The sequence below is a fragment of the Camelina sativa genome, chromosome 19 (genome assembly GCF_000633955.1).
Source record: "Camelina sativa cultivar DH55 chromosome 19, Cs, whole genome shotgun sequence".
Classification (NCBI taxonomy): domain Eukaryota; kingdom Viridiplantae; phylum Streptophyta; class Magnoliopsida; order Brassicales; family Brassicaceae; genus Camelina; species Camelina sativa.
Window position 1 is genome coordinate 16,277,671 of NC_025703.1, and position 20,694 is coordinate 16,298,364.

The window sequence follows — 20,694 nt, forward strand, 5'->3', positions numbered from 1 at the left end:
GTAAAAAACAAGTTGTTAACGAAATCATGTACACAATCGCATTGTATGTCTTTTGTACTCGTTTTTCAGAGACACATCGAGTGTATCTTGCAGCAGTCATCACCAATTTCGAACCATAGTCTTTTAAAACAGCGTTTGCAAATAGATGTTAGAGGACTGCTATGGGTTATGAAGTTAGTGCTCTTGAAGAAAATGCCACTTGGATGCTCGAGGATTTATGACTTGGAAAACGGACTATTGGTAGCAAGTGGATCTACAAAATCAAGTACAATTCTGATGGCACAATTGAACGTTACAAAGCCCGGTTGGTGGATCTTGGGAATAAAAAGATTGAAGGTGAAGACTATGGTGATACTTTCGCTTTGCAAAAATTGGCATTGTAAGCCTATTTCTTAAAGTTGCTGCTGGGAATGCTTGGTTTGTTTACCAGATGGATGCACATAACACCTTTATTCACAATGTTCTCACTGAAAAAGTGTATATAAAACCTCCTCCTGGTTTTTATCTGAAAGATGAGAAGAAATTATGTCGGTTAAGAAAGTATAAAGCAGACATTTAAGCTACAAGGAATCGGAAGCATGTACGCGGAATTGGAAGCATTTAGAAGTGCCGAAGCGAGTTTTTCTTTAAAATTAGGAAGCGGATAAGTGTAGGAAACGTGTATTATATATATATATATATATATATATATATATTGAACATTTTATTTATATATTATATATATAACATAAAGTATCAAACATAAAATTATATTTACATATCTGAAAAAGAAAATCATCTTAAAACAATGTTTTTTTTTTTTTCTCCAAACAATAATGTTGTAAACAACAATTTCTCATATTAACTTACAAAGTGCATAAATCATCAAACATAAAATTTTTATGGTAGGTCACAAAGGACTTGAGTGGGTTAGTTTGACCACACAATAAATAATAAGCCCAAACCAAAATTGTAAGCATGTCAATGGTTATTGAATTTTTCATCTTTTTTAACGACATAGCCATCATCGACGCTTCCAATCCAACACCTACGCTTCTAAATCTGAGTCGTACAATTCCACCATGCTTCTAAATGCTTCACTTTAGAAAGATTCCGAGCTATTCCATGTGATTCCGCTTCCGTTTTCAGAAATGCATCTTCACCGACGATTCCGTGTAACGTAGGCAGGCACCAAGATGTTGGTTTTCAAAGCTCTCACTGGCTCTTCATGACTATGGGTTTCAGCAAACTCATGGTGGTTATTCCTTATTCACGTTTGATAGCAATGGAATTTAAATGAGATGGCTCATCTATGTTGATGACATGATTCTTACTAGCAACAACGACAGAGCCTTGGAGCTATTCAAGTCTTACCTATCTTCATGCTTTAAGATGAAAGATCTCGGCATTGAAGTCTCTCAAAACAGAATCGGGTTATACCTCAATCAACGCAATATATGCGTGATATTCTCACGGAAACTGGGCTATTGGCTACGAAATTGGCTTCATTTTCATTGGAGCAAGATCACCAGCTGAATCTCTATACCTCTACTATACTACCTGATCAAGCACCATATCGTCGTTTGATTGGTCGCATCATTTATTTGGCCACGTCTAGACCATATTTATTTGATCCAACACCATATTGTCATGCCATTTGTGATGAGATACAAAAATGTACTGTCTCCTCATCATGTCTCATCGTCCGAGCAACTCGTAGATATTTTCACAAAACTGTTGGGTCGATATGCTTATGAGAAATTCCAAAATAAACTGGGCATTCTTGACTTACATGCACCAGCTTGAGAGGGGGTAATGGAATATTAATCTCATATAAATCATCGCAGTGTAAATTAAATGTAATTGATTCTCTTTGTAATTCTTTAGGAAACTAGATATATCATATACGTTTCTAGCTATATATCCTTGTAATGGTCATTGTGAATAAACATAAGAAACTTCTTCTTCTCTCTTGATTTGTTCACTTCTCCTCCAACTACTTTTATCGTGGATGCATAGTCGACACAACCACGATGGGTGAGCAACGAGAGACAAACCTTTATTCCCTAACGTCTTCTTCAAACCAAAGGAAACTACAGCGAAGCTCTCCTACCGTCACACCAGAGCCGCATCCACATAGAAGGAGGAGAGAACCACACATCTGTGGACGAAGAAGGGATCTAATTCACCTTTGAATTCTCATAGAAACCTGAGGGTGTGAAGAGCAGAGGCCACTAGAGCAGATCATGATCTAATCTTGAAACAATTAGGAGAGAAAAAAGAGAAGTTTTCTTGAAACGATTGTCTCGTTTTTTGTTCTTGTGCTTCCAAACAGTTAATATGTGAAAATATTTTTATTATAAACTAATAAAATTTATAAAGAGGTTATGCTATTTAATAAATACTAGGTAACAACCTGCACATAGTGTGCAGATAAATCAATTCAAATAAAATTATTATTTGGGATTTGATACTTGTGTAAAATAAAATATGTAAATAATTTTTTTTTTGTTTTATTTAAATTTAAGTTTATTTTATATAAAGATATATTTCACCCGTAAAATATTTGAAAGTAAATAATAATTTTACCACGGTGAAAGATTTGTATAACATTTCTTTCAATAAAACATGAATAATTATTAAATTTTTAAAAGAAATTAATTTGTTGTTTTTTAAAGAAGTATAATATAGTTTCAAATTAAATGATTACAAATTATTTAATGTATTTAATGAATTTGTATTTAAGTCTGTAATAGCATAGATATAATCAGGATTAATTAATAGGGTTTATTTGCTAAATGTGCTTCGAGCTCTCTTGCAACGACACATCAACATTTTTTCAAGAGTGTTTCTCTATTAATATATAGGAGATTTAAAAATTGAACATAATTAGAAGACAATCTTAAGGCAAGATAGTGATTAAAATAATTTACTATAGATAACTTAACAGAAGCATGGTGTAAATATTATAACTGTAAATTGAAAAAAAATAGAAACATCTTTTATACTATTAAATTAATTTATCATAAACTTTATGTTTTGTTATTTTTGACTTCATATGATGAGAAAAGTATAGTAATATATCTTAATAATAATAATGTTAGCATAGTATATCTTAATAATTTATGTTTTGTTGTGTTTTAACGTCAAATGGTTCCTTTAACATCCATGAGAGCCGTTGATTAACCTGCAAAAAGTGGAACGATTTATCCAAATGTCAGAACTTTAAGAAGATGCACATCAGTAAAGCCTTAGCCGCAAGAAAGGAAGGTGAGTCTCAGATGATCGTGAAGATGGGTTATAGTCTTTGCGATCATCGTCATCAATGGAGATCCATCTATAAAGCATAAAGGAAAACTTACTTGCCTTAACGAACAAGTCAAGATATCTAAGTTCTTTCACTGCGAGGGTTTACTGATATGCATCTTAAAAGATGATTCTAAGTTTGTGGTTTGGAATCCTTATTTGGGGCAACCGAGGTGGATAGAATCTAGAATTTGTCATAGTCCTCATGGTATCGACTTTTCTAGTTATGCGCTTGGATACGAGGATAAGAAGAAAAAATCTTGTCGTAGCCATAAGTTCTTGAGGTTTGTAGATTGTTACTACAGTCGTGTACCGGAGCATCAGTATTTTTGGTATGAGATTTATGATTTTCAATCTGGTTTATGGACAACTCTTGATGTCACACCACATTGGCGTATAAACTTTATTAATGGTGGCGTTTCTCTCAAGGGAAACACTTACAGGTGTGCTACAGAAAGGAACTTAGTATTGGATGGAAACCACAGAATCAACGATTACATAATCTGTTTTGATTTTACAAGTGAGAGATTTGACACGCTTCTGCCTCTGCCATTTAGTGCTGGTTATGACGACTATGTGATTTTATCTTGTGTTAAAGAAGAGAAGCTTGTTGTTTTACTTGAGCACAACGAAACAATTCCGTACGAGCTTGACTTATGGGTAACCACTAAGATTGAAACCGAAGAGGTGTTGTGGTCGTGTGGAGCAATTTCTTGAGATTGGAGACTGAATTTGACATTCCTGTTCCACATATAAATGAAAGTTTCTTCATTGACGAGTAGAAGAAAGTCTCAATTGGTTTTGAGGGTAGGTATCGCCACAGAGTTATCGTCTATGGTGAGGCCGGATACTTTAGGAGATTAGATCTCGTTGGAGATTTTAGAGACAAGATGTCGGTCAGATTTGTCCTCTCTTGTTACAAGTTTAGTGCAAATTGAGCAACTTGAAAGAGGGGAAGGTAAACAACAAAGTGATTTGGAAAAGCTTCGATATGATGAAACATGTCGAGACGACTTGTCTCACTTGAAGCGAATCAATAAGCAATATGCTCGAGGAAAGATGCAAAACGAGAAAATGAGATGATTAAGACTGAATTTATTACAGTGCCTAATGTATGTCTTTCATTATGATGTTTAAAAACAAAATAATCTGCACAAGTGGCTTCGCCCGGGCTCGAACCGGAGACCTTCAGTGTGTTAGACTGACGTGATAACCAACTACACCACAAAACCATTTTGCCATAAGTAATAATAAAGATAAAGTTTTATTTGTTTATCCGAGCTGTGCATCAAATATTTTATCATAATTTTTCAAAAAGTTTGTTTACACTTAACCAGAACCCTCAGCTTCAATCTGAGTTTACAAAGTGTGTTTACACTCAAGTAGAACCCTCAGCTTCTCCATCCCATGTCTTCTTTATTTCTTGTACTTAAAGATATGAACAAAATAGAATCAATTATCTATTATTTTCATACATAGACAAAACAAACAAAATACAAATTTTACAAATTCAAAGTTATTACAATTATAAAACTTGGAGTGCACTTCAAGAACTCAACAAATATAGAAGAGAATCTGATTCAACGCATTTATTCTTTTCATATAAAGAAAAAATAAAAATTTGATATTTTATACTAAATAAGATAAATTCAAATTCTATTAAAATAAATATATTTATCACAAATAAATGATGAGCCATCTAGGATCCTATATATATTACAAAGCGTTTTTTTTTTTTGCATTCATTGTCTTCCAACTTCAATTGCACTAGTCTACTCACTTGCATCAGCAACATCATGAGTAAGGTCGTGTCAGCCGTTGGCCCGTTGAATCACCTCCTTCATCAGCTCAACGATTCAAAGATCACCCCAAAGCTTTCGCATCCACTAACGTCAAAGGCGATGCCTCAATGATAAGCAAAACATAAAGTATATAAGTCTCAAAACTCGATCATGGTTTTCAATTTTTTTTACTTTCTTCATCTTCTATTGAAATTTTATCTGCATTTTAGCTCATTGGAAGAAATCCACTTGTATTTCTCAACAAAGTGACTGAAGGATGTGGAGCTTATATTGCAGCCAAACAAGAACATTTCCAACCTACTTGTAGCATCAAAGACAGGTGATTGTAAAACCGTTAATCTTCATATCAAAGAACACATGTTTGAGTAAGTTAATACTTATCTTAAAATGTTTTATTTTGTTGTCATCAGACCAGCTTTAGCCATGATTGAGGATGCAGAGAAGAAAAACTTAATCACCCCTGGAAAAGTAATCAGCATTTTTGTTTTTTCATGCATGTTTTAAATTTAAAGGATAATAGTTTCTTACCCACTTAACTGATGCTTGATTCTCAGACAATATTGGTAGAGCCAACTTCAGGAAACATGGGAATAAGTTTGTGATACAAGACTATGGTTAGGTTGATTAGTCCACCGGTTAGGACATTTTATTAAATAGTTTTGGTGCTTTAGTTTATGAATTTGGTTTTCATAATTTCCATTCTGCGTTAAAGTATGTACTATATTTTACTAGGGTTTTAATTAAGTTGTATCAAGGCCTATATAATGGTCTTTAATGATAAATGAGAAACCAAGCCCCAAGAATTAACCTTGATCTCTAAGAGATAATTAGGGTTAAGAGGGAGCTAAGCATTCATATCTTTCTTAATTCTCAAGCAATAAAGTGGCTCATAACAGTTTGGCTTTCATGGCTGCAATGAAAGGATACAAGATTATAATAACAATGCCTTCTTACACAAGCTTGGAGAGGAGAGTGACGATGAGATCCTTTGGTGCAGAGCTTGTCCTTACTGATCCAACCAAAGGAATGGGTGGAGCCGTTAAGAAATCTAAGCAACTCCTTGAGACCACTCCCAATGCTTTTATGCTGCAACAGTTTAACAATCCAGCAAACACTCAGGTTCTTTAGAGTTACAGAAAATTAGAAGTATAATAATTATATATATCATGCCCGGTGATGGGGTGGTGCAAGAGGTGCTTTTGCACCATGTCAAATTATTTTGAAAAAAAATTACAAGATTTTAGGCCCTCAACATTTGATATTTTGACAAAAAAACACCCCCAATTTCTGAAAACTACAAATAAAACCTCCAAATTGAAAAGAAAAAAAAATTTACACAAGGTCTAAGGAAAAGTTGAGCCGGCCCTGATATATATATATATATATATATATATATAAATTGCATATCACATGAATATATGATGGTTGGAATATTGGTGTAGGCTCACTATGATACAACTGGTCCTGAGATTTGGGAAGATACACATGGGAATGTCGATATATTTGTGATGGGAATTGGCACTGGAGGTACAGTCACTGGTGTTGGGAAATTCCTAAAATCTAGAAACCCCAATGTCAAGGTGATTGATTAATTTCTGAATATATCTCGGGAATATCGAAAAAGAGATTGCTTTTAAATCACTAATGTGTTGCAAATGGTAGATATATGGAGTGGAGCCTACTGAAAGCAACATACTCAACGGTGGCAAACCATGTGAACATTTTGAAATGTTTAAAACTTTATTTGTTTTTATCAAGTTTTTGCGGTTGCTAATGCTAGAGTTTGAACTTTGAGTTAGGTCCACATGAGATCACCGGCAATGGGGTTGGATTTAAACCGGATATCTTGGATATGAATGTTATGGACAAAGTACTTGAGGTGATGACTGATGTCTAAGCAAAACCTTCCATCTTTTTATATTCTATTAACTTTTTATATTCTAAACGCTTATGAATGTTATCTTTTTATATTTTAAACCTACCATCTTTTTATATTCTATTTGCACGAGAGGAACAGGTTAGTAGTGAGGATGCTGTAAACATGGCTAGCGAATTGGGCCTGAAAGAAGGTCTCATGGTGAGTGTTTTTATTTTTCTTGTTTAATGAGATAATTAGTTAGATTTTTCTTCTGACTTTAACAGTGGAAACCTAACTTGTAGGTTGGGATATCATGGGGGGGCTAACACCGTGGCAGCAATAAGACTAGCAAAAATGCCAGAGAATAAAGGAAAACTCATTGTTGTAAGAGAGAGAAAAAAAATGTTTTTCATTTCTTTTCTGTGGTTTTGTTTTGATTTGTGACACGAACTGATCGGACGGTGCATTGGAATTTGCTTTTGTTTTTGGACAGACGATTCATCCAAGCTTTGTAGAGAGATATTTGTCGTCTGTTCTGTTTGACGAGTTGAGGAAAGAAGCAGAAGAAATGAAGCCAGTTTCAGTGGACTGATTTGGTTTAGTTTGATGAAGATAATTGTGGAGTAAAGACCAAAAAATTGCAACACAGCTCACAAAATAAAGAACGAGTGATTGTATTATGCTTGTTTTCGAGATAGTGAACTTTGTTTTAAAGTACTTTTAGTCTTGATTGTTTTTTTAAATAATAAAGCCTATGGCATGAACTATCCTTCTAAGACGAATACCATAGACTTAGTAAAGCCTATTGTTTACTTTCTCTCAAACATCCATCGCATCTTCTTGTAGCTCCCATTCTCTCATTATAGAAAAACTCATCAATGGTTGCTTCAGTTTTAGATGATCATTACTTAGCTTGTGTTGTAAGTTAAGTGACTGTCACAATGCAGTTTTAATGGTTATTATGATTACGAATGTGTTGACTGTTGAAGTTTTTTTTTTTTTGTTTCAGCAGATTTTTAATAACACAGCGGCTAATAAGAGAGGAGGTGACGGTGATGGTTCTAATCCTGAGTCTTGACATAAGTGTTTAATCATCTTGTTTTTTTTATGTAGATAATATTGACAGAAAAATGTGTTAATTTTGTGGGGATCTCTGGCTTTTCTATCTAGTAGTGCTAAAGCTATTTTATTAAACGCAACCCTAAATATGTGTACCTTGATTTTGTTTCCTACGACCGGTCTTATTTGATATAGTATATTTGTGTTTATTTTTCAGTAATTATAGTATCAAAAATCTTCAAACAGCTGCAAGAAAATGTAAAAATGTTGGAGGTTAAGATATCAGTCTCTTAGAACATTGTTTAGATAAAAAAAAAAAATTAAGCTCTATTCAATACACTAACTTCTGATTAGCGTTAAACAACTTTTGGAACATTGTTTAGTAATAATCGAACAAACTAGTAAAGCTCAGAAAACAAATTGAATATAACACTCTAAAAGTAATAAAGAAAGAAGAAAGACAACATTCAAAAAGGCAAAAAGCATAGAAGAAAATATTTTGTGAAAGTTTTAATGAGATGGGAAGAATTTGTTGAGGCTGCAAGGCAGACCATAAAACTCATCGTTTCGCACATCGAGATTGTATAGTCGGAACTTTTCCCACCACTTCAACCCGCAATCTTTCTTGGCTTCATCAGTCTCACGAGACAATGTGCAGTCAAGTACTATCGCTATAATTGCTGCAACTGTTGTGTGCGACATGAATATCACTCTTATCACATCTTCCAACTGTTTTGTATTCACATAAAAAATTTCCCATTGTGATAAGTTACAAAGTTTAAAAATGTGTCCTAAAGTTTATAAGAAGATGTGCTTACCCAATTCGAGCGATGGTCAGACCGCCAACCTCCATTGTAATATTCTCTGAAATATTGAGGGACTGAAATAGCCATAAAAAAGGAGAATCCCAAAATGAATTTGGTGTTGAAGCTATTGAGGTTGCAGAATTGTAGAAAGCTAAGTCCTGCAGAACCTGCAATCAATTGCATTTTATTTTATTTTTTAGTAATAAATAACAACATACTATTAATTTAAAAAAAAAAGTAATCTTAAACATGACACAAGACGATCAAAAAGTAATCTTACACACAAAACACAAGACGATGCAGTAAAGAGATGCCATGATTGGTAATGGTATGGACGCGAAAAAAGCTCCAAACTTTCCTGCATTTTGATCAAAATAAATAAGTTACCAAACCAGTAAAAAATATGCAAAAAGGTCATATTAGTTTATTATAAATTATAATATGAAAATTTAGGTTATAGCAAAAATTACCAAAGATGGAGAAAAAAAGCATGAAGCTAGCTGATATTTGTATCACTCTCCGACTCCCAATCTTAGTCATCGCCAAAAGTCCAACATTTTCTCTGGACATGAAGTTACACTCAATAACCCATAATTACTAGAACTAAAAAAAATGAAAAAAAAAATAATGATGATAATAAGAACAAATGTAAGTTAGGGATGAATTTTGTTACGATGATGTTGTGATCCCTGTGATGCCTCCAAGCATGCCATTGAGTAATACTCCAACTCCCTACAAAATATTTATTCAAATATTCAGGAGATGATTAAATATATAGTTAATAAAGGGTAAAAATAATATGTTTACTAAAAAGTGACTTGATTAAATTGATGCTAGACTTACCAGCCAGCCAGTACCACGGCTAACAACTGATGGTGGGATCGGTGTCGCACTTCCATATCTTGCGGATGCGTAGAACAAACCAGTCGACTACAATACTAGTATAAAACTTATCACTCCATAAAACATATAAGATGATTATATATTATTTTTCTTGGTATTTAATATCAATTTCATATATAAGAAGAAAGTTTGACCTCAAATAGAGTGACCAAAGACGCAGCCATCATCGCAAACGAATCAGTTAGGTTGAAAGTTGGGCTTCCCCATTGAAACGGATATGGTATGTATATCCTATTATTAACATAAAGAAAAATAAAAATAAAAAACATAAAAAAAAATTTGAATAACAAAATAAGGAAGTCACCAAAAACTACAATTTAAAGAGATGAACTGACCAAGGAGTGTTGGTTATGAGACCAGTACGATCTGTACGACAACTGGTTTGAGTAGTCTGAGGTTTGTGGTCATAGACACCACTCGATGTAAGTAGTTGAGCAAACAACCATACCACAGGAATACATAACACCATCCCATAACGGTCACATCTGTTTCCATCCCAAAGCATCACCCCTTTCTTCATCTTCATACAACGCTGTAAGTACTGCACCCAAAAAAAAATAGAACACAGTATCTATTAATTGTAAATGCCAAAGCCGAAAACTAATTTTTTAGCAACGATAAATTTTGTAACACTAAAAAGAGTTAATTGTTTTAGGAAAATTCACTCGGATTTATAACAAGAAAACGGCTTAGACATTACCTGAGTGATAAAAACAAATAGGATCAACCCAGGAAGTCCTACTTCAACACATTTAGCTAACTGTAAAACGAAAGAATTTTACATCATAAAATTTATATATATATTATAATGTATAAGTATTCAGTAACATAAATATTGCCATTTTATATGGCTAAAATTAATATATATATACGTACCAATGGAAAGCCAATATGGTAGAGTCCCAGTCCGGTAAATGTTGCCAAAGGAGCAATGGAGAGTGGGCTTAGAAATCTAATGAACACAAACCAAAAAATACATTCGAGTTTAATGGTAAAGTCATAATGTAGGTAACGCAAAATAATATTATGTAATTTACCTGACAATATTTCTCCATATGCCTAGAAAACAAACAACTACTTGGAAACATCCAGTGATAATCAGGGCCCCTTGTATGCTTCTCATTGTTCTAACAAATCTCTGATTTATTTTATTATCAAACAAATTTTTATTAGTACAACATACATTGTAAAATTAATGATAATATTAGTGTTAAGACTTACTTCAAAAGGATCAGTGTAGTAAGTGAACCGAGTGGAAGAAATGATGGAAGTAATTGGTATGATATATGCATAAGAAGTTGCAGCTATCACAGGCAATCGACTTCCAAAAAACGTCTGGAACAATGTTGTTAGTCCAGAGACAAAAAGTAATGTTTGGATTACTTTAGCCTTTTCTGCCTGAAAAATGTCAAAATATATATAGAAAATTTGTTTGTCCAAAATATCTATATATAGAAAATTCAAAATGTACACAGAAATTTTTTTAATGATTTTAAAATCACTCGTCTCCCTTATTAAAATTTCTAGATTTTCAAATTTATATTGCTTGTGTTTTTAATAACTATAATCTCAAAATTTACATCGATATTTATTAAATATTCAATAGAATTATTAAAAAATCATATTTATGATAAGTTAATAAAACAATAAACTTTCACATGATTTTAACTCGTGATTATGTTTGTCTTGCCGAAAGAGTATAACAAAAAAAAATCAAAATTTTGGTAATTAACTATCAACACTAAAAAAAAGAGAGCGAAATATTAAAATACCTTTTTTAGAATTATTATGATAAAATTAAAATCTAGAAAAACATGTAATTTCATTTGTGTGTTGTGAATTTTTTAATTAATTTTGTATAGTGTGTTTAAATTTCCAAATTTTTCCAAATCAAATCTACAAAATTATTTGAAAACTCACTAAGGCATTGGAATTTGGGAATTCATTGACGTCTAAATCTAACCAGGAAAATAAAAACTAGAGATTAATCGACCTATTGGACAAAACACTAGTCCTAACAACATGGTTTGTCGGAAGGCAAGAGGAACTGACATAACAAAGATTTAGTAATTTTGTTAATAATTGTTGAAAAGATGTGTTATAATTTTTAAATTTGCTAAAAAAAAATCCAATCTCAAAAAATTATCTGAAAATCATGTACTTACATCACCAGCTCCCATGAGTGTAACTAATAGACTTGGAATGAGAACTGTGATGCCAAGACTCAACATATAATGCTGGAAACCCAACACTACCGCTTCAACTGGAAACACCAAATGTATAACATTTACACACCCAAATTAGATATAAAATAGAAATAAAAAGTAAAATAATAACCAAAATTCAAATAAAACAAAACATACACCAAGGAGGAGGACTGTTGACGCAGTATTGAATTTCTGGGAGTTGTTCTTTTACCGGATGGGGTTGCAACTCCTCGGTCCGATTTCCTGCTCCCTTATTTCCACCACTACCGTTGTCGCCACTGCCACCACCACCATTTGCCATGGACGTTTCTTTTTATTTTCCTTTATTCAAAGTGAACAACTCAATCAATAAACGGTTCGGTTAACATTTAGTGAAAATATTGTATATACAAATATACCATCTTTATCAATCTTTCCATTGCATTCTCCTAAGAGGAGATAGAGACGGTGGAGAAAACTTACGTTTAAAACAATATCAAAGAAGCTTCGTTAGACACGAGTCAAGTGAGAGGTTGTGAGAGACTTTCGAAAAAAGGAATAATTGGAGAGTGAAGAAGAACAAGAAAGTCAAATAGCTACACTTTGAGTGATAATGATATTTTGTATAATCAATGTAGTCATAAACTCGTAAATAACGTCAGTTTTTGATATATGAAATTTGAAAGAAAAATCTTTTGAGATTAAATTGACCATATATCAAGAGATTCTGTATTCTGAGATTAAAAGTTAAAACGTAATGTTGTTATATAAATGCAATTATAAGCTTTGAACATCAAAATGAACGTGGGGAAATTTGAAAAAAAAAAAAAAAATCTTCTGATTTTCAGCGTTGTCGTAAATAAGGGCGTGTGAAGAGTTCAGGAAAGAAGCAGAAAAAATTAAGCCTGTTTCAATGGACTGATCTTTTTTACGTTTGAAGCTCATCTAGGAGTAAGACCAAAATATTGCGACACAGCTCACAAAATAAAAACGTGTGATTGGTATCATGCTTGATTTATATTAATTGAGAAATAATTATATATTCATGTGAAATTATCCCACGTGCCCATTGATCAATTAAATTTATGAGTAAAATTTAAAATAGTGATACTTCTATCATTTTTGTTTGATTTTTTTTTATTGATATAGATTATCGTATAATAAATAAAGTTACTAAAAATCTTTAGACAGCTTATTTTTATTTGAATTAGATATGAATTTGAGAAAAAAAAAACAAAATTTTCTTTCTAATATAAAACTTCAATTAACATGCACCCCAACACTGGATTTTTAATTGGAAATAAGAAATCTTTAGAATTACAAATCAAAAACTTTATACGGGTTTTCAGTTTTTTAAAGCTATACAATTTATGAAAATGAAATTCAAAGCTAACATTCAATCTAACAACCTATTATACTTCTATAAAGGGTTCTAACATTAATAATATAACCAAGACCAACAACACATAATTAAAATTGTAGATCATCCTCTTCCTTATCGCCATAATTCGACGTCACACATACGAGTACCATAAACAACAACTGAGATGCGTAAATATTATCACAAATATTTAGTGAGGTAATCCTCTCATCCACTAAGCTATACATAAGCGAAAAGACAAGCATAAGCAATTCAAAAAGAACAACCAAAACAGGCAAGCAAAAAAGACACATCTGCAGTCAGCTGAACACTAGAGTCGACCGACATCCTCATCAGTCCATCACGAAACCACACGATGATATGATCATGATACCATCCAATAACATGCTTAAGTCTTTTTCAACACGAACGAAGTTGAAGATCAATTTTTCCAGCCAAACAACCATTTGGAATACATTGTTACCACATCTAAAGCATATCCCGAAGTGGAATCAGTCTAATCATAGTTCGGATGAAGGAGTTATTCATTTTACAAATCAGGTAAACTCATGGCTACGCGATTTATACCTACGAGCATTCAACGGAGGATTCCGACCAAGACAAAAGGATTCAAACTATGAACCAAACTGTTCTGAAATCTTGATCCATCCTAGAACCATTGAGAATTGGAATCTCATTCAAATTAGTTCATACTTGAAAGATATGGATATTTCAAGTCAATGGATCTGTCATAGTTCCAATTTCGCATATCAGCCAAAGATTGTGTTTCACAAACCAACTCAGAGACAATTTCGACACGAAACCACTTGAAGGATGTTAATGGATCTCTTATGTTTCCAAAAAGCTCAAAAACAGAAGATTTGGCCAACGAAATACAAGCATATTCTTCATTTTCCAAAGAAGGTCAATCTAGTTCTTCACTTGAAGAGTTTTAGCTCTAATTGGTTTAGGAGCTTTCAGAACTATGTATGGCAACCATGAGTTGTTTCTACTAAGCTCAAGATGAAGAAATGATACAGCTCATGTTATTTCTCATCATCAAATTGGATCAAGGAGTCAAAGAGATAAAATATCAAGGAGGCACTTAAATTGGCTAATTCAAGAGATTATGGGCAAGGAGAGCATATGAAAGTGTATTGGAGTTTATGTCTATCAAGTCCATGCAACTTTGAGCCTAATTCAAGTCCAATAAAACCCAAAATAATCACTTTATTTTGTGATCAAAGAGGAGTGACGAAAATAGAGTGATTCTCTTCACCTTGGGAAGAGAAACACTAAGAATTGAGTCTTCATTAAACCATATATCTTTATTGTTTTTTAGTTTCAAGAATAGTTAATACTTGGTTTGTTACCAAGTTTCTTTTCCTTTATAAAATCATGTTAGAGCAATGAAATAATCAACCAACTTTTTATCAAAAAAATTTCTTTTGTGAGAGTGATTCTCTTATGTTCTTTGTGAACAAAACCGATTGCTTGGTGTGATTCCAACAATTAAAACCGACTGCTCAGTGTGATTCCAACAATCAACAAAACCGATATTTTTGGTGCGATGCTGAGAGATCCGATCTACTTGGTGCGAGGCTGAGAGATCAAACTGGTATATCAAGAGTCTTTCCGCAACTCTTGTGCGACCATTCGTTCCACCATCCTTATTCTTGAGGCTTCATTGTTTTTATAATCAAGGTGTCTCTATCTACCAACTCAAAGGTGCCGATTCCTTGGAAGAATCATATCACACGACTTGGTGTCCAAGCATCAATTCCTGTCGGCAGTCATAGTCTCCACAAGCCACAAACTTGTCCATGGCACTCATACTAGCCAAACCAAGCCATAAACAACCACAAAATCATACAAACACACAAGGGAATCAATCACCAATGAAAGAAACACTTTAAATAGATGTCTAATCTATAAGCCATGCGTCATTAAACTTTTTAAAATCTATAATTGATTGAATAAGTATAAATGTGTTTTTATAAGATGATGATGTACAATAATCCGCCAAACTTGTGTGATAAAAGTATATAATATTAAGGAGTAATCAGTGGGATATGATTTTATTAGAATCTCCACTTATGTAACTGTATATTCTCAATAACTACGGTCTAATACCCTAGTCTCTCTGTATAATATGTATATATATTTCTCCATTGTGAATGAATAGAATCATCCTTCGATACAACATTCATATAATTTCAGAGCAGGTTTAGAACCAAAGAAAAAAAAATTATCTTCTTTGTTTTCCTTATGTCTTCCGCTTCTTCTCCCATGATACCATCATCAACAACAACCAAACACTGCTCCACATAAACATCAACAACCAAACACTGCTCCACATAAACATGACCAGCGTTACCAAGTTGTTTCCACTCAATTATCTTATGTCTCATGCTTTGGTTGATGGCTATGGTTTCGCTGGTCATCTTGACGGCTCCAGCCAGATCCCTTCTGCCACGATCACCATCGAAGGTATTGTCTCTGAAAATCCAGCCTATATCAAATGGAAACGCCAGGATAAGTTGATATATAGTGCTCTCCTTGGATCCATTTCTCCGTCTGCCCAACCAATTCTTTCCCGCACGACCACCTCCTCCGAGATCTGGAGCACTCTGGCCAATACGTCAGTTAGATGTCAATAATGTTTTTCTCCAGGGTACTCTAACTGATGAGGTCTACATGTCTCAATCACCTGGTTTTGTTGATGCCGATCATCCTGACTATGTGTGTTGTCTGAAGAAAGCCATCTACGGCCTCAAACAAACACCGCGGGCTTGGTACATGGAGTTAAAAACTTATTTGCTTGCTGCGGGGTTTGTTATTTCAGTGGCTGATACGTCTCTTTTCATATATAACTGTCTTTGTTGTACAATAGATTGTGTCTGTGTTGTTATTTTATCTATGACATCTCGTTATTAACAAATGAAAACAGAAACTATGCCATATTGCCATCTCGTCTTGTTTGAGAATTCTTAAGAAGCGTCTTACATCTTCTTTTGTCACTAAGATTGCCAGATTTGGTATTGGTATTATTCTCACTAAACTATGCCACAGTCTAATAAATCATACTTACCACAAACTTTGACAAAGTGAAGTTGCACAAACTTTAATCCAACTTTACTAAACCAGAGTTACCAATCATTCTCTAATCCTCATTTCCTATAAACATTTCTCATTACTTTTTTTTGTATGGTTGAGGATTTTATACCATGTTAACTCAAGACTAACAACAAATGTAGTCGAACTTAATGCTCTTCGTACTATAATTACTTAATTCAATTTAATTCTCACCCACTATGTAATCGATGCCGTATCTGCAAACATTTAACTTAAATTTCCCATTAAAAGATCAGTCAAGTTACAACTTTTGGTGATTGCCAGAAACACTCAACAACAAAACACAAAGATCTAAGTAATGGAGGAAGAACTTAAGAGCTTGATCAAGGTATTGGTTATTGCAATCATCTCCATATCTTATTGTTACTATTTACCACCCAAAATCAAATCTGGTATTCCTCGATTCCTCTCTGTTTTACCCATCGTTGCTTTGTTTCTTGTTCTTCCTCTGTTTTTCTCCTCTGTTCATTTATCTTTCTTCACAGCATTTTTCCTCACATGGCTCGCAAATTTCAAACTCATTCTCTTCTCCTTTGATAAAGGTCCTCTAATACCAGTTCCTACAAATCTCTCAGGGTTCCTCTTCTTTACTTGCTTCCCAATCAAAGCCCAACAAAACCCTAAACCTAACATTCATTTGCCCAAATTAGTTTTCGCCATTAAAGTTGCTATATTTGGTGTGCTACTACATTTGTATGGTTACAAACAAAATATGCCTCCCATTCTTCTGATGGGTCTCTATTTTGTACATCTATATCTAGAGCTTGAGATTATTTTTACGTTACTCAAAGTTTTGATCTCTATATCTCTTGGGTGTGAGTTCGAGCCACAGTCAAACAAACCATACTTAGCCACATATTTACAAGACTTCTGGGGTCGTAGGTGGAATATTATGGTTCCGGCTATTCTCCGGCCAGCCGTTTACACACCAATGCGGCGAGTTTCTGAACGCCGGATGAGCTCTAGTTGGGCTTTGTTTCCGGGGATATTGGCAACGTTCATCGTCTCCGGTTTGGTTCACGACTTGCTCTTCTTCTATTTAACTCGTGAGATGCCTACAGGGGATGTTACGCTGTTCTTCTTGTTACAAGGCGTTTGCATTTCGGCGGAATTGGCGGTGAAAAAGAAGACGACGGTGATGCAGCGGTGGAGATTGAGTCCCACGGTTTCACGGATACTCACGGTAGGGTTTGTATTTGTGACTAGTTCTTGGTTGATGACATCTCAGCTTGTAAGAAGTGGCGTTATGGAGAAATACACCAATGAAGCTTTGTATTATGCTGATTTCCTTAATCATAAGTTACGTTGGTTTGTTGGGGATATTTACAACTAGTGTTAATTAAACACAAGTTAATCTTTAAAAAAAACAAAACACAATTTAATCGTTGCTTTAGTCTTTTAAGAGAGGGTTTACAATCAGCGTTTTGATTTGTTTTAATTTGATTTTAAAAACGAACAGAAAACTATTCTAATTTTGTTATAAATCGGGTTGGTATGTTTTATTATTATGTAATGTAAGCATCAATTCTCAAATAAATTTTATGACTAATGAAAGCATATCTTATTTATTCGATTAAAGAATATTATATAGAAAATATTAGCATATACAACGACATAGAGGAAAAAGTGGATCGCCATATATAACATAACAAATGACATCCTTTCTTGCACCCAAACCTTGTCGTTTCTCAACCTACTGGAAAGCTTCACCATGGTGTAATGCAAATTGAGGAGTTTCTTCAGAGAATACAAGTTTTGCCTCAGCATTTTGTACAGTTCCGATACACATATCATGCTACGAAACCAACTAACTTGTTGTTATTAACATAAAATTTGCACGTACGTTACGTAGATAGTTTTAGTTTTATTCACATACATGAAATTAAAAAACGTACCCAATGTAATAGCTAAGAAAGCAAAGAAAGCAAACTCCATTGATCTTTTCTCCATTTTGTATCATAGTGTATGATGTTGTTTTAGCTATTGTGAAACCTTTTTTATAGAATGGAGAAATGATCTTATTTTGTAAGAGAGATTTGCTAACATAACCTCAAAAATACTAGAAAAACAAAAAAACCACAAAGATACATTAAAATATCTTGGTCAAAACTATCTCAAATTTTTAAAAGACTCCTTTTTCTCCAAATCTCTTGATAAAAAATTCCACTAAAATTTGATTTCTTCAAAATAATGATCTTGGTAAGCATATCAACCAAGATAATAGATATTGAGTAAACAAATGAATATTAAGATGAGGATACAAACTTAAAGGGAGATAGAGCCAGACCTAATCTGGAAAGCGCGAATTCTGAGGATACGTGCACGTTCGTACTTGGTCATTAACTTGGAATTTTTACGAGGACGTTGTACATGGTCAATTTTCGATGTACTGCGCAGGAACTGATGATGTTGCGAAGTACCAAAAAAATGATCTGGATTTCGAAAACCATAAACGGTTTGACAGTCCTTAATGTCTTTGATAATTCATCCAGGGTTTTAATTTCGTATGCAGTTGTAGTACAAAAGATTATCAATTGGTTGTTATGCTAACAGATAAGATATGATCAGAACAATACAAGTCAAGCTAAGCAATAGTAAGGATTTTTCTAACAACCTAAAGTAAGCAAAAGTAAATAAAAGAACAAGAACCACACGACATAAGCACTCGATGCAAGCATTCGGGTACATGATCGAGTGGGTAATCAGATGACAGAAAAAATAAAGAACACAAGGATGAACAAATCGAAGGTATACACGAGGCTGGTGATCGAGTACCAGTTCGGGTAAAGGGTCAAATTATAGGTAAAAAGCTAAACAATCAAGATGCGAAAGCTCCTAAGGATGGGGTAATCGACTCATAAATGCTTCTGATCAAATTGGGATGTCTTACATGCCTCAAACAAATATTCCCTAGACAATGAATCTCTAAACCTTGCTAAAACACTCTCGTGATAGAAACAATCAACCTTAATCACTCCCCTACCCAACTCTCGTTAGAGAAACATGACTAAGCAGACATTAAAATCCGATTCATTATTGTCAATAAACTCCTTACACATCTAATCTCTTTGGCTAAGTGAGTAAATCTCTAGCATTGGTTGATTCAAGCATTTCAACAACATCTCTTGATGGCAAAACACCCTAGATCTAATCTCAACCTCTCGGTCTGAAAATAGCATTAAGAACACCAATCTAGAAAGGATTTTTTATAAAATAAACATTCAAGCTAAGACATCCTAACCGATCAAGAACACATATTTGTCTATCCCATCCTTAGAAACCTTGATTCACTACTCATATCTCATGGTGAAAAGCATAAAAACACAAATGAATGAAAGTTGCATTGAATTGAAAATAAGATAAAAGTAATAGAGTACAGAATAGAAACTGAAAAGAATAGCAAAAAAAAAAAAATTGAATCCTAACAAAGCAAGAAAATGTGTAATCGCTCTCTCTCTCGCTCAGAAGCTCTCGCTCTCTGGTTCGTGAGTGTCTGCGGCGTCCTTAGGGGTGAGAAGAAGAAAGGGGGATTATATATGGAAACCCCTTTAACCTAGCTGCTCAGTTCTTCCCGAAGGTCTGCTCGAGACGGTGCACGAAGTTTAAGTCGGGTAGTTCCTCGGGTAGGGGTTCGGGTTGTTCTTCCTGCGCTCAGATCCTCTTTGATCGGGTTGAGGTTTGGACTGTTCTTCTCGCACGATCACTCCTTCGGGTATATGTTCGGGTTTTACCTCATTCTTCTCCATTTTGGCTCTAAAACACCTGTTTTCATCCAAAATGCACAAATGCAACAAATGCAGCACCCTAAATGAACTAAATGCAAATTCCTACGGTTAAGGACCTAAAAATGTTAAAGTTAGGGTATATATAATGCAAAATATGGACAAAAAAGGATGTCTAAAACATGTAAATTGGAGAGTTATCAGTCTTTGCAAATAGAGGCTTGTCCTACGATATGGGGCAAAGCAAGCTAATACTCTACCAAAGATCACTACAATTAATCTTAGGAATCTTGAGTGTCTGACTTCTGTGTCATTGTTATTTTCTGTTTCATTATTATCTGTCCAGACAGGGGGATGCACTATCTGAGGGCAACTTGTGAGATTACCTTGGATGGGTCACAAAACTGCATCGGGTAACATACTGATAGGGGGTAGAAAAGTGGGTGTGCCTCTTTTAAATTTAAGTTCAAAGTTCGCTAATCCACGTCAAGATCCATAATCCAAATGAAATAAACATGTTGCATCTTTTTATTTGTGTCATCAGAATATATGTTTATATTCTACACATGTTTAAAGAC

The 20,694-nt window shown here is 33.9% G+C and overlaps 2 protein-coding genes, 1 non-coding gene and 2 pseudogenes across 3 annotated transcripts; 3 read left to right on the forward strand and 2 right to left on the reverse strand.

The window, feature by feature from the left end:
• On the forward strand, positions 3,213-4,110 carry LOC104767880 (annotated as a pseudogene).
• Positions 4,444-4,517, reverse strand: TRNAV-AAC. Its single transcript has one exon. It is a non-coding gene; the product is annotated as a tRNA-Val (tRNA).
• On the forward strand, positions 5,498-7,690 carry LOC104766501 (annotated as a pseudogene).
• LOC104767881 (putative nucleobase-ascorbate transporter 10) lies at positions 8,515-12,221 on the reverse strand. Its single transcript, XM_010491848.1, has 14 exons — positions 12,077-12,221; positions 11,879-11,976; positions 10,935-11,111; positions 10,751-10,851; positions 10,590-10,665; positions 10,414-10,473; positions 10,049-10,254; positions 9,848-9,944; positions 9,654-9,740; positions 9,484-9,542; positions 9,281-9,372; positions 9,091-9,168; positions 8,823-8,977; positions 8,515-8,733 (listed from the first exon to the last, which is right to left on the reverse strand). Exons 1-14 carry the CDS (start codon positions 12,219-12,221, stop codon positions 8,515-8,517), a joined length of 1,650 nt encoding a protein of 549 aa, XP_010490150.1.
• LOC104766502 (probable long-chain-alcohol O-fatty-acyltransferase 5) lies at positions 16,662-17,873 on the forward strand. Its single transcript, XM_010490405.2, has one exon. It carries the CDS (start codon positions 16,693-16,695, stop codon positions 17,725-17,727), a length of 1,035 nt encoding a protein of 344 aa, XP_010488707.1. The 5' UTR covers positions 16,662-16,692; the 3' UTR covers positions 17,728-17,873.

Excerpts from the sequence above, each read along its gene's own strand:
- LOC104767881 (XM_010491848.1), bottom strand. The coding sequence starts at position 12,221 with ATGGCAAATGGTGGTGGTGGCAGTGGCGACAACGGTAGTGGTGGAAAT. Across the intron at positions 11,977-12,076 it reads CAACAGTCCTCCTCCTTGGT|TTGAAGCGGTAGTGTTGGGT; the intron begins GTATGTTTTGTT and ends TGGTGTTTCCAG. Across the intron at positions 9,543-9,653 it reads GCCGTGGTACTGGCTGGCTG|GGAGTTGGAGTATTACTCAA; the intron begins GTAAGTCTAGCA and ends AATATTTTGTAG.
- LOC104766502 (XM_010490405.2), top strand. The coding sequence starts at position 16,693 with ATGGAGGAAGAACTTAAGAGCTTGATCAAGGTATTGGTTATTGCAATC.